The sequence below is a fragment of the Rhinoraja longicauda genome, chromosome 21 (genome assembly GCF_053455715.1).
Source record: "Rhinoraja longicauda isolate Sanriku21f chromosome 21, sRhiLon1.1, whole genome shotgun sequence".
In the NCBI taxonomy this organism is placed as follows: domain Eukaryota; kingdom Metazoa; phylum Chordata; class Chondrichthyes; order Rajiformes; family Arhynchobatidae; genus Rhinoraja; species Rhinoraja longicauda.
Window position 1 is genome coordinate 1,934,667 of NC_135973.1, and position 13,848 is coordinate 1,948,514.

General features: G+C 49.1%; 1 protein-coding gene across 10 annotated transcripts in view; it reads right to left on the reverse strand.

The window, feature by feature from the left end:
• rbfox1 (RNA binding fox-1 homolog 1) overlaps positions 1 to 13,848 on the reverse strand; it is a 743,628-nt gene that overhangs the window by 129,198 nt on the left and 600,582 nt on the right. For all 10 annotated transcript variants that reach the window (XM_078417598.1, XM_078417591.1, XM_078417588.1 and 7 more), the window contains one exon: positions 13,462 to 13,704. In XM_078417598.1, the coding sequence (XP_078273724.1) occupies positions 13,462 to 13,704 (243 nt within the window). The remainder of the gene's footprint in view (positions 1 to 13,461; positions 13,705 to 13,848) is intronic.

The following is a 13,848-nucleotide window of genomic DNA, read 5'->3' on the forward strand; positions in this document are numbered from 1 at the left end:
AGGGTCTCCAATATTTACATAGAAACATAGAAACATAGAAAATAGGTGCAGGAGTAGGCCATTCGGCCCTTCAAGCCTGCACTGCCATTCAATATGATCATGGCTGATCATCCAGCTCAGTAACCTGTACCTGCCTTCTCTCCATACCCCCTGATCCCTTTAGCCACAAGGGCCACATCTAACTCCTTCTTAAATATAGCCAATGAACTGGCCTCAACTACCTTCTGTGGCAGAGAATTCCACAGATTCACCACTCTCTGTGTGAAAAACAACTTTCTCATCTCGGTCCTAAAAGACTTCCCCCTTATCCTTAAACTGTGACCCCTTGTTCTGGACTTCCCCAACATCGGGAACAATCTTCCTGCATCTAGCCTGTCCAACCCCTTAAGAATTTTGTAAGTTTCTATAAGATCCCCCCTCAATCTTCTAAATTCCAGCGAGTACAAGCCGAGTCTATTCAGTCTTTCTTCATATGAAAGTCCTGCCATCCCAGGAATCAATCTGGTGAACCTTCTGTGTACTCCCTCTAAGGCTAGAATGTCTTTCCTCAGATTAGGAGACCAAAACTGTACACAATACTCCATATAAACGAACAGCTCGAAAGATTTACTTTTGTCCAAAATAACTGATCATTTCTGAAACAGTGACAGGTAGGTCTAAACACAAGACTGCATGAAATAAAACAACTGCTAATGTCACTTCACTTGAGGTTTTAATTACAGCGCGCAGTTCAACAAACAACACTGGTGTAATTTAATCACTAGAAATAGTCCTCGTTACTAAAGTTAGCCAAAGGATGAGGACAGGTTCAATGGTTCAAGATTAGATTGTCCAATTTTAAGACAATTGTAAAACTTTGCTAAAATGTGAAAAAAAATTGCTGAAAATAAAATGGACTTAAGAAAGGTGACACAGAAATGCCAAACCTACTTCTCCAGCATGGAACCACATTCAAAGGAGAAAGCACAAATCTGTGGAATTCTCTGCCTCAGAAGGCAGTGGAGGCCAATTCTCTGAATGCATTCAAGAGAGAGCTGGATAGAGCTCTTAAGGATAGCGGAGTCATGGGGTATGGGGAGAAGGCAGGAACGGGGTACTGATTGAGAATGATCAGCCATGATCACATTGAATGGCGGTGCTGGCTCGAAGGGCCAAATGGCCTCCTCCTGCACCTATTGTCTATTGTCTAACAAGGACAATGTGATTATGAGAAATAAATAGATGGTTTATTAAGGGCAATGATGGCTACAGACTGCACAGAACAAAATAGCAATGATCCGTGTTTAGAAAGCTCATGAGAGGAATAGATTTTTTTAGATTTAGATTTAGAGATACAGCGCGGAAACAGGCCCTTCGGCCCACCGGGTCCGTGCCGCCCAGCGATCCCCGCACACTAACACTATCCTACACACACTAAGGACAATTTTTTACATTTTGCCCAGCCAATTAACCTACATAACTGCACGTCTTTGGAGTGAGGGAGGAAACCGAAGATCTCGGAGAAAACCCACGCAGGTCACGGGGAGAACGTACAAACTCCATACAGACGGCGCCCGTAGTCGGGATCGAACCCGAGTCTCCGGCGCTGCATTCACTGTAAGGCAGCAACTCTACCGCTGCGCCACCGTGCAGATCGAGTAGACGCACAGGGTCTCTTGCCCAGAGTAGGGGAATCGAGGAACAGAGGACATAGGTTTAACGTGAGGGAAAAAAGATTTATTTGGAATCTGAGAGGTAACTTTTTCATGCAAAGGGTGGTGGGTGTATGGAACGAGCTGCCAGAGGAGGTAGTCGAGGCTGGGACTATCTCATCATTAAAGAAACAGCTAGACAGGTACATGGATAGGACAGGTTTGGAGGGATATGGACCAAATGCGGGCAGGTGGGACTAGTGTAGCTGGGACATGTTGGCCGGTGTGGGAAAGTTGGGCCGAAGGGCCTGTTTACACACTGTTTCACTCTATGAATCTATGTAAAGGGACAATTGACATAATTCACTTCATGGAAAGGTGATCAGGGTTAGTTTGACATGAGGCATGGAAGCAGATGGCAAAGCACTTCACCAAATGGAGTCGCAAGAGACTGCAGATGATGGAATCTTGAGTGAAACACAAAGTGCTGGAGGTTAGCACACAACAATAGGTCCTGTACCTTCTTCCTGATGGCAGGAGTCAGATGAGAGTGTGGCCAGGGTGGTGTGGGTCAGTGAGAGTGTGGCCAGGGTGGTGTGGGTCAGTGAGAGTGTGGCCAGGGTGGTGTGGGTCAGTGAGAGTGTGGCCAGGGTTGTGTGGGTCAGTGAGAGTGTGGCCAGGGTGGTGTGGGTCAGTGAGACTGTGGCCAGGGTGGTGTGGGTCAGTGAGAATGTGGCCAGGGTGGTGTGGGTCAGTGAGAGTGTGGCCAGGGTGGTGTGGGTCAGTGAGAGTGTGGCCAGGGTGGTGTGGGTCAGTGAGAGTGTGGCCAGGGTGGTGTGGGTCAGTGAGAGTGTGGCCAGGGTGGTGTGGGTCAGTGAGAGTGTGGCCAGGGTTGTGTGGGTCAGTGAGAATGTGGCCAGGGTGGTGTGGGTCAGTGAGAGTGTGGCCAGGGTGGTGTGGGTCAGTGAGAGTGTGGCCAGGGTGGTGTGGGTCAGTGAGAGTGTGGCCAGGGTGGTGTGGGTCAGTGAGAGTGTGGCCAGGGTGGTGTGGGTCAGTGAGAGTGTGGCCAGGGTGGTGTGGGTCAGTGAGAGTGTGGCCAGGGTGGTGTGGGTCAGTGAGAGTGTGGCCAGGGTGGTGTGGGTCAGTGAGAGTGTGGCCAGGGTGGTGTGGGTCAGTGAGAGTGTGGCCAGGGTGGTGTGGGTCAGTGAGAGTGTGGCCAGGGTGGTGTGGGTCAGTGGCCACACTCTCACTGACCCAAACCGTGACCTCCAGGCTCAGGAACACTTTCTTCCCTACAGCCATCAGGCTGTTAAACACCACACAACACCAACTACATTATGAACTATGGACTGTCCTGATTGCACGAAGGGTTTCAGACCATTTAGCACTAGTATTGGAGTTATCAATGCTTTTAACTTTTATTTCTAAGTTTATATGTTCTAGGAGCAGAATTAGGTCAACTCTGCCATTCAATCGTGCCTGATCTATCTCTCTCTCCTAACCCCATTCTCCTGCCTTGTCCCCATAACCCATGACACCCGCACTGATCAAGAATCTGTCTATCTCTGCCTTAAAAATACCCACTGACTTGTGGCCTCCACAGCCTTCTGTGGCAAAGAATTCCACAGATTCACCGCCCACTGGCGAAATAAATTCCTCCTCGTCTCCTTCCTAAAGATACGTCCGTTTATTCTGAGACATGTTATGTGTTGCCTGTATTACGTATGGTGTTTACAGACCTGTTATGCTGCTTCAAGTAAAAATGTTATGGTTCCGTTGTCGGTACATGTGACAATTAAACACTCATGACTCTGCACTTGCAAAAGAAGATTTGCAAGTTTATTATTGTGCAGTGTAAAGCTTTGGTGGGCATGCTGTCCAATTGAATCAGATAATACTAGACATAAATACAGTCATGCCAGACTCAAGTGCAACAGATCGAGCACAAGGGAGTTACAGAGTGTCTGGATTTACAGGTAGAAAGGAGATTTAACAGAATAGGACGATTGGATCACACTTGAGCAATGGTTCCATGGTGCTTCCATCTCCTCTGGGACCAGTAGGTAAGGGAGTCGTGACGCTCCAGATCGCACCAATATATAAAGAGGATTTATTCAAATTCTGCAAGAAGGAACTGCAGATGCTAGTTTAAATGGAAACAAACCGAAATGGCGGGGCTGTCATATGTTGAAAGACTGGAGCGACTAGGCTTGTATACACTAGAGTTTAGAAGGATGAGAGGGGATCTTATCGAAACGTATAAGATTATTAACGGGTTGGACACGTTAGAGGCAGGAAACATGTTCCCAATGTTGGGGGGAATCCAGAACCAGGGGTCACAGTTTAAGAATAAGGGGTAGGCCATTTAGAACGGAGATGAGGAAAAACTTTTTCAGTCAGAGAGTTGTGAATCTGTGGAATTTTCTGCCTCAGAAGGCAGTGGAGGCCAATTCTCTGAATGCATTCAAGAGAGAGCAAGATAGAGCTCTTAAGGATAGCGGAGTCAGGGGTATGGGGAGAAGGCAGGAACGGGGTACTGATTGAGAATGATCAGCCATGATCACATTGAATGGTGGTGCTGGCTCGAAGGGCCGAATGGCCTCCTCCTGCACCTATTGTCTATTGTCTCAACCTGAAACGTCACCCATTCTTTCTCTCCAGAGATGCTGCCTGTTCCGCTCAGTTACTCCAGCTTTTTGTGTCTATCTTAATCAAATTCTGTTTGGTTATTAACAGGAGTAGCAAGTCACAATAGTCCAGAAGCATGTGAGCCTGGCAACATCCATGTCCCAAGGGTGGTGGATCATGGGTGATTTACTGCACACCACCTAACATTAGGAAGAGTTGATAGTTTAGTTTAGTTTAGAGATACAGCGCGGAAACAGGCCCTTCGGCCCACCGAGTCCGCTCCGACCAGCGATCCCCGCACACTAACACTAACACTGGAGTAACTCAGCGGGTCAGGCAGCATCTCTGGAGAGACGGAATGGGTGACGTTTCGGGTCGAGACCCTTCTTCAGACTGAGAGACTGAGATAAATAGCATTGTTTGAATTGGAATTTCACTTCAGCTGTCGGGCGAGAGGGGCAATTTAATGTCGGCAGCTTTTGTGACTCCCCCCTTCCCTGTTTGATTTTCATTTAACCTCAACGGAACAGTGAGCCTGCCAAGGTATAAAACTCGCTGCCAATTTGCAATCACCCATTTTACACTAGTGCCAAAATCAAATTTCACACCTGGTGCGTCTGTCTGCCCAATGTCCCACACAAGCCGCCTGATGTTCATCGTGCTGTGAAATCAATAAGAGTATTGATTCTTATCCAGCATCATCTCACCCAGAGCCCGCCCGCACTCCCAGACACTTCCAATTCTGGGAAACAGGATGCAGAGAGGACGCGAAGACACTTCGGAGAGAGAAAGAGAGAGAGAGAGAGAGAGAGAGAGAGAGGGAGAGAGAGAGAGAGAGAGAGTACCGCAGAGATTTACGGGGCATGATTCAGGCCGATGAGGGGGATCAGGCACACACGGTTCCAGAGCAGGGAATCTCTCTTCTCACAACCAGGCAGGCTTTCAATCAAGGTCGTGACGAGGACACGAGGAACCGCAGGTGCTGGTTTACAAGGTGAAAGGACACGGGGTGCTGGAGTAACTCAGTGGGACTGTCATATATTGAAAGATTGGAGCGACTAGGCTTGTATATACTGGAATTTAGAAGGATGAGAGGGGATCTTATCGAAACATATAAGATTATTGAGGGGTTGGACACGTTGGAGGCAGGAAACATGTTCCCAATGTTGGGGGAGTCCAGAACCAGGAGCCACAGTTTAAGAATAAGGGGTCGGCCATTTAGAACGGAGATGAGGAAAAACTTTTTCAGTCAGAGAGTTGTGAATCTGTGGAATTCTCTGCCTCAGAAGGCAGTGGAGGCCAATTCTCTGAATGCATTCAAGAGAGAGCTAGATAGAGCTCTTAAGGATAGCGAAGTCAGGGGGTATGGGGAGAAGGCAGGAACGGGGTACTGATTGTGAATGATCAGCCATGATCACATTGAATGGCGGTGCTGGCTCGAAGGGCCGAATGGCCTCCTCCTGCACCTATTGTCTATTGTCAGCTGGTCAGGCGGCTTTTGTGGAGTGACATGAATAGGTGGTGTTTACGATCAGGGACCCTTCTTCGGACTGATTGTGGTGTTGGGGGGGGGGGGGGTGGGGGAGGGGGGGGGGGGAGGTGGGAGAAGAGAAAGCTGGGATAAGACAAAGCCTGGAGACTGATACCACCCATTCCTTCTCTCCAGAGATACTGCCTGTCCCGCTGAGTTACTCCAGCATCTTGTGTCTACCCTGGAGAGTGATAGGTGGATACCCAGAGTCATAGAGTGTGGAAGCAGGCCCTTCAGCCCAAGCCGGCCAACATGTCCCATCTACACTAGTCCCACCTGCCTGTGTTTGGCCCATATCCCTCTAAACCTGTCCCATCCATGTCCCTGTCACCACGTGAAAGGTTGCAGTAGTCTCTGCCTCAATGTGGATGTAGGGTTTGTTCTGAAAGGCAGATGGGTGGTCCTCTGGTCTGGATGGTGCTTTCAATTAGTAAACTAAATGAAACAAATGGCAAGCAGATGCCAGGAAAACAAACCAGATACAACTTTGCCTTTGGGAATGTTTATCCAAGTTTATTCCATTAAAACGATCCTTACAAGCGCCGGCTCGGCGATCGCTTCGCTCAACACCTGCGCTCGGTCTGCATTGTCCAAACTGGTCTCCCGGTGGCTGAGCATTTCAACTCCCCCTCCCACTCCCAGTCTGACCTTTCTGTCATGGGCCTCCTCCAGTGCCATAGTGAGGCCCACTGGAAATTGGAGGAATAGCACCTCATATTTCGCTTGGGCAGCTTGCAGCCCAGTGGTATGAACATTGACTTCTCCAACTTTAGATAGTTCCTCTGTCCCTCTCTTCCCCTCCCCCTTCCCAGTTCTCCCTCTATCTTCCTGTCTCCACCTATATCCTTCCTTTGTCCCGCCCCCCTGACATCTGTCTGAAGAAGGGTCTCGACCCGAAACGTCACCCATTCCTTCTCTCCTGAGATGTTGCCTGACCTGCTGAGTTACTCCAGCATTTTGTGAATAAATACCTTCGATTTGTACCAGCATCTGCAGTTATTTTCTTATCCTTACATAAATCCATGTCACTGCACCCAGAGCCTCAGAATAACAAAACATACTTCTACAGAGACGAGGAGGAATTTTTTAGTCAGAGGGTGGTGAATCTGTGGAATTCATTGCAACAGAAGGTTGTGGAGGCCAAGTCAGTGGATATATTTAAGACAGAGATAGACAGGTTCTTGATTAGTGCGGATGTCAAAGGTTGTGGGGAGAAGGCAGGAGAATGGGGTTAGGAGGGAGAGATAGATCAGCCATGATTGAATGGCGGAGTAGACCTTAGTTTAGTATAGTTTAGAGATACAGCGCGGAAACAGGCCCTTCGGCCCACCGGGTCCGCGCAGCCCAGCGATCCCCGCACACTAACACTATGCTACACCCACTAGGGACAATTTACACATTTACTCCAAGCCAATGAACCTACAAACCTGCACGTCTTTGGAGTGTGGGAGGAAGCTGAAGATCTCGGAGAAAACCCACGCAGGTCACGGGGAGAACGTACAAACTCCGTACAGACAGCAGCTTTCGCTATGACGCAGCGACTCTGCTGCTACCACCACGTGATGGGCCGAATGGCCTAATTCTGCTCCATTCACTTATGAACTTATGACTGATGAATGTGGTTATTCTGAGTTTGCAATATTTACAGTATCTCAATAGACAATAGAAAATAGGTGCAGGAGGAGGCCATTCGGCCCTTCGAGCCAGCACCACCATTCAATGCAATCATGGCTGATCATTATCAATCAGTACCCCGTTCCTGCCTTCTCCCCATACCCCCTGACTCCGCTATCCTTAAGAGCTCTATCCAGCTCTCTCTTGAATGCATTCAGAGAATTGGCCTCCACTGCCTTCTGAGGCAGAGAATTCCACAGATTCACAACTCTCTGACTGAAAAAGTTTTTCCTCATCTCAGTTCTAAATGGCCTACCCCTTATTCTTAAACTGTGGCCCCTGGTTCTGGACTCCCCCAACATTGGGAACATGTTTCCTGCCTCTAACGTGTCCAACCCCTGAATAATCTTATACGTTTCGATAAGATCCCCTCTCATCCTTCTAAATTCCAGTGTGTACAAGCCTAGTCGCTCCAATCTTTTAACATACGACAGTCCCGCCATTCCAGGAATTAACCTAGTAAACCTAACGCTGCACGCCCTCAATAGCAAGAATATCCTTCCTCAAATTTGGAGACCAAAACTGCACACAATACTCCAGGTGCGGTCTCACTAGAAATAATAATAATAATAATAATTCATTTATTTTATATAGCGCCTTATCACATGCTCAAAGCACTTTACAAAAACTATTAACATAGAAACAAACAGACAAACTATCCTGACGGAAAGCGGCGAATAAACAACGCCAGCGTCCTCTCACGTCAGGGTCCGGCAGTAGACATTAAAAAGCACAAGACACACAGATATAATTTTTTACACAAACAGCCATCACAGTGATTGCTCTAGGCATACCCTCACTGTGATGGAAGGCAAAGTCTTATCTCCTCCTCGTTCTTCTCCCGTGGTGCCACGAGGTGATCGAGGCTCCCAACTTTTTGAAGCCCCCACCGGGCGATGGAAAGTCCCAGGGCCGAGCCGAGCAGGCCGATGAAAGTCCTGAGCCCCCACCGGGCGATGGAAAGTGCTGCGGCCGAGCCACGCAGGGCGATGAAAGTCCTGAGCCCCCACCGGGCGATGTAAAGTGCCGCGGCCAGGTCACGCAGGGCGATGAAAGTCCTGAGCCCCCACCGGGCGATGTAAAGTGCCGCGGCCAGGTCACGCAGGGCGATGAAGGGCCTGCGAGCGGGTCGATCGTACCTCGCGCTTCGGGGCGGTGAAGCCTCTACGGCTGGAGCTCCCAAAAGCCGGTCGCCAGCCAGGGACCTGCGAACTCCCGATGTTGCGGTCTGCACGGCCCACGGCCGAAGCCTCCGAGATGGTAAGTCCAGGCCCTGCGACCGGAGTCTTTGAGGTCGATCCCAGCTGGAGGCCGCCGACTCCACGATGTTAGGCCGTAGCGCGAACGGAGATACGACACGGTAAAGGTCGCATCTCCGTTGAGGAGGAGATTTGAAAAAATGTTTCCCCCAACCCCCCCACCACCCCCCCACATACACAGAGTTAAAAATAAAACAAAATGTACATTTAACGACGACAATGACAAAAAAAAAAAAAAAAAACCAGAGAGACTGCCGGTGAGCTGCAGCTGCAGAACACAGCCACACCCCCCAAATGTTGCAGTGCTGTGTGGTATCAGAGATGAGATGGGGAATCAGAGTGGATTATTTCTGCATATATTTCTGTTGTCATTTAATCTTACAGCTGCTATTAAAAATTATTGACATTTCATGCCCGTGATCTTTTCATTGATGGATTGCCTCAAAATGACCCTGAGCAGGAGAAGATAGATAAACGACCAGAATGGGCATGTGAATTGTGGCATTGGCTTGGCTGACTCAACCTTTTGTAACAAGCACGGAAGAAATCTCTGTACACTGATTTACACCCCCACTCTCTATGGATAGAAGTTGCCTCATCGAGGTCAGTTAAATGCATATTTAGCCCAGACCATCACACAAACCCACCTCCCCTCCATTGACTCCATCTACACCTCACGCTGCCTCGGCAAGGCCAGCAGCATAATCAAGGACCAGTCTCACCCCGGCCACTCCCTCTTCTCCCCGCTCCCATCTGGCAAAATGTATAAAAGTGTGCAAACGCACACCTCCAGATTCAGGGACAGTTTCTTCCAGGCTGTTATCAGGCAACTGAACCATCCTACCACAACCAGAGAGCAGTGCTGAACTACTATCTACCTCATTGGTGACCCTCGGACTATCCTTGATCGGACTTTGCTGGCTTTACCTTGCACTAAACGTTATTCCCTTATCATGCATCTGTACACTGTGAATGGATCGAAGGTATTTATTCACAAAATGCTGGAGTAACTCAGCAGGTCAGGCAGCATCTCAGGAGAGAAGGAATGGATCGATTGTAATCGTATATTGTCTTTCCGCTGACTGGATCGCACGCAACACAAGCTTCTCACTGTACCTTGGTACACGTGACAATAAACTGAACTAGTAAGTATCTGGAATAATTTTCCAGAGTCTCATTTCTCACCTCGTCATTTAGCACTATCAGCAAGAGCTGAAAATCAATGTGCGGGGCTTCCGATTCCTGAGATTCTAGTCGCGTGATGCCTGGTATCATGTTTCTCGATAATCACATTGATATGCTGATATATAAAAAGAAACCTTTAAAATTGTCTCAGAAACTCCTAATGTACATTCGAGATCTGATTTGTAAAACATTAAAGTATCAAGTGAAATAATCAATTGTATGTATTGTTTAAATCATCTGCTTTCCTCTCCTGCAGGCGGGGATAGTTAATCTCTAATAAGATCAATTTGCTTTTGTAAACATTCTGCCTCTCTAAACTATTTATTTTGACTTTGACATTGCAGTTCACAATTAGAATTTAACTTCAGTTGGAGAGATATATTCACAGAGTGCTGGAGTAACTCAGCGGGTCAGGCAGCATCTGTGGAGAACATGGATAGGTGACGTTTCACAGAGCGCTGGAGTAACTCAGCGGGTCAGGCAGCATCTGTGGAGAACATGGATAGGTGACCTTTCAGGTCGGGACCCTTCTTCAGATGCAGGGGAGAAGGTATTCTGGAATCTGGAGGTCATGGTTTTCAGGCTCCTGTACCTTCTTCCCGATGGTAGCAGCGAGATGAGAGTGTGTCCAGGGTGGTGTGGGTCAGTGAGAGTGTGGCCAGGGTGGTGTGGGTCAGTGAGAGTGTGGCCAGGGTGGTGTGGGTCAGTGAGAGTGTGGCCAGGGTGGTGTGGGTCAGTGAGAGTGTGGCCAGGGTGGTGTGGGTCAGTGAGAGTGTGGCCAGGGTGGTGTGGGTCAGTGAGAGTGTGGCCAGGGTGGTGTGGGTCAGTGAGAGTGTGGCCAGGGTGGTGTGGGTCAGTGAGAGTGTGGCCAGGGTGGTGTGGGTCAGTGAGAGTGTGGCCAGGGTGGTGTGGGTCAGTGAGAGTGTGGCCAGGGTGGTGTGGGTCAGTGAGAGTGTGTCCAGGGTGGTGTGGGTCAGTGAGAGTGTGGCCAGGGTGGTGTGGGTCAGTGAGAGTGTGGCCAGGGTGGTGTGGGTCAGTGAGAGGGTGGCCAGGGTGGTGTGGGTCAGTGAGAGTGTGGCCAGGGTGGTGTGGGTTTCTGGTGATGCTGGCTGCCTTTTTGAGGCAGTGCCTCCTGTAGATTCACACAGAGAGTGTGGACGGGGAGGACAGCATTTTAAAGTCATTCCATTTTGAGTCTTCATCAGTCCTCCATTGACTCAACAAGCTACTGAAAGCACAAGGTCATAAGGGATAGGAGCAGAATTAGGCCATTCGGCCCATCAAGTCTACTCTGCCATTCATTCATGGCTGATCTATCTCTCCCTCCTAACCCCATTCTCCTGCCTTCTCCCCATAACCCCTGACACCCGCACTAATCAAGAATCTATCTGTCTCTGCCTTAAACATATCCACTGACTTGGCCTCCACAGCCGTCTGTGGCAAAGATTCCCACAGATTCACCACCCTCTGACTAAAGAAATTCCTCCTCATCTCCTTCCTAAAAGAACGCCCTTTAATTCTGAGGCTGTGCCCTCTGGTCCTAGACTCTCCCACCAGTGGAAACATCCTCTCCACATCCACTCTATCCAGGCCCGAAACACCCACCTTGCCTGTTGTGTAAATATGGAAAAGCCCAATCACCAGTTCAGACAGTGATATAAATAACACGCAGAAGATCTGAAGATGGGAACAAAAAGGAGGCAGCAGGGTATCATTTTATCCTCAGAAAATTAATTGAATTCACCGTGATCTGTAGGTTCCGGTTACACTTTTTCAATAGATGCACTGTGGTTAAACATAGACCAGTTCTCTCGTCAGGGGTCAGTGGCTGCTCACACTGCCCGACTGCATTCAACACAGTACATGGTCAAAATACACTTCCTGCTGCCTTAGCACAAGAAGTCCCGATGTGGTTAGCATGGTGTATGGGAAATAAAAACTGCAGATGCTGGTTTAAATCAAAGGTAGATGCAAAATGCTGGAGTAACTCAGTGGGTCAGGCAGCATCTCTGGAGAACATGGATAGGAGACGTTTCATAGAGTGCTGGAGTAACTCAGTGGGTCAGGCAGCATCTCTGGAGAACACGGATAGGTGACGTTTCTCTCCAGAGATGCGGTCTGACCCGCTGGGTTACTCCAGCACTTTGAGTCTGTTCTTGCAAGCAGCATCTGCAGTTCCTTGTGTCTGCCATGACACGCACCAGAGTGGAGAAGGGGGACAATGTCACTGCTTCATCTGCACGAAGGAATAGACAATAGACAATAGGTGCAGGAGGAGGCCATTCGGCCCTTCGAGCCAGCACCGCCATTCAATGTGATCATGGCTGATCATTCTCAATCAGTACCCCCGTTCCTACCTTCTCCCCATACCCCCTGACTCCGCTATCCTTAAGAGCTCTATCCAGCTCTCTCTTGAATGCATTCAGAGAATTGGCCTCCACTGCCTTCTGAGGCAGCGAATTCCACAGATTCACAACTCTCTGACTGAAAAAGTTTTTCCTCATCTCAGTTCTAAATGGCCTACCCCTTATTCTTAAACTGTGGCTCCTTGTTCTGGACTCCCCCAACATTGGGAACATGTTTCCTGCCTCTAACGTGTCCAACCCCTTAATAATCTTATATGTTTCGATAAGATCTCCTCTCATCCTTCTTATTCCAGTGCGTACAAGCCTAGTCGCTCCAGTCAATGGACACAAGGCTCTTCCATCTTTGCTGAAACATTCACTCAAGGAAAGGTGCAACCTCTACATAAGGCAAGTACTGGCAACATCCTCAATCAGTCAGTGGAAGTTTATTGGTGGACGTTCCTTGGTACAGTGACATTCTTGGTTTGCATTCCATAAGGGGAATATGGGGGTATGGGGAGAAGGCAGGAACGGGGTACTGATTGAGAATGATCAGCCATGATCACAGTGAATGGTGGTGCTGGCTCGAAGGGCCGAATGGCCTCCTCCTACATCTATTGTCTATTGTCTATTCAGCAAATACCTGACGCACCAAACCATGGTTCAATCAAAACCTGTCAGATCCAAGACGTAGAAACAAAGAGTATAAGAAAATAACTGCAGATGCTGGTACAAATCGATTTATTCACAAAATGCTGGAGTAACTCAGCGGGTCAGGCAGCATCTCGGGAGAGAAGGAATGGGTGACGTTTCGGGTCGAGACCCTTCTTCAGAAACAAGGAACTGCAGATGCTGGTTTACTAAGTAAAGACACAGAGTGCTGGAGTAACTCAGCAGGCCAAGCAGCATCTATCTGACATGAATCGTCACCGATCCATGTTCTCCACAGATGCTGCCTGACCCGCTGAGTTACTCCAGCACTCTGTGAAACGTCACCTATCCATGTTCTCCACAGATGCTGCCTGACCCACTGAGTTACTCCAGCACCTTTTAACTTCCATCTGGCGAGATCCAGATTCCAAACCACAGTCAATGGACGCATTTTGGGGCAACAACAATCAAGGAACATCTGCTGAAACATCTCACCGGTATCTAGCTTCCAACCTGTGGACAGACAGTTTACAGTAAGGTGGTAAATGGTCACTTACTGTGGCCGTTCCAGACACGGTCTGTGCGTTTGTGTCGCTGGCGGTCTGTTCCGTGTGTGTCTGCCCCGTGGGGTACATGTTCATTGTGTGCTCAGGGACGGTGGGCTGGCCGGTGTAGTCTGGCGCTGGGTGTGGGTGGGGAGCTGTGTATTCTGTAGGAATCCCATTCTGAGGCGGTGCAAACTGGGCAGACGGGTATGGCTGGGCCATCGTGTCCGGGGGGGCCGTGGCCTCCTGGTTACCCTGGGTAGGGGGGGGACACAAAACACAGTTAGAGACAGGGGAGAGAGAGGGGGGAGAGGGGAAAGAGGGGAGAGAGGGGGGAGAGGGAGGAGAGGAGGGAGAGGGAGGGGGGGAGAGGGGGGGAGAGGGGAGAGAGGGGGAGAG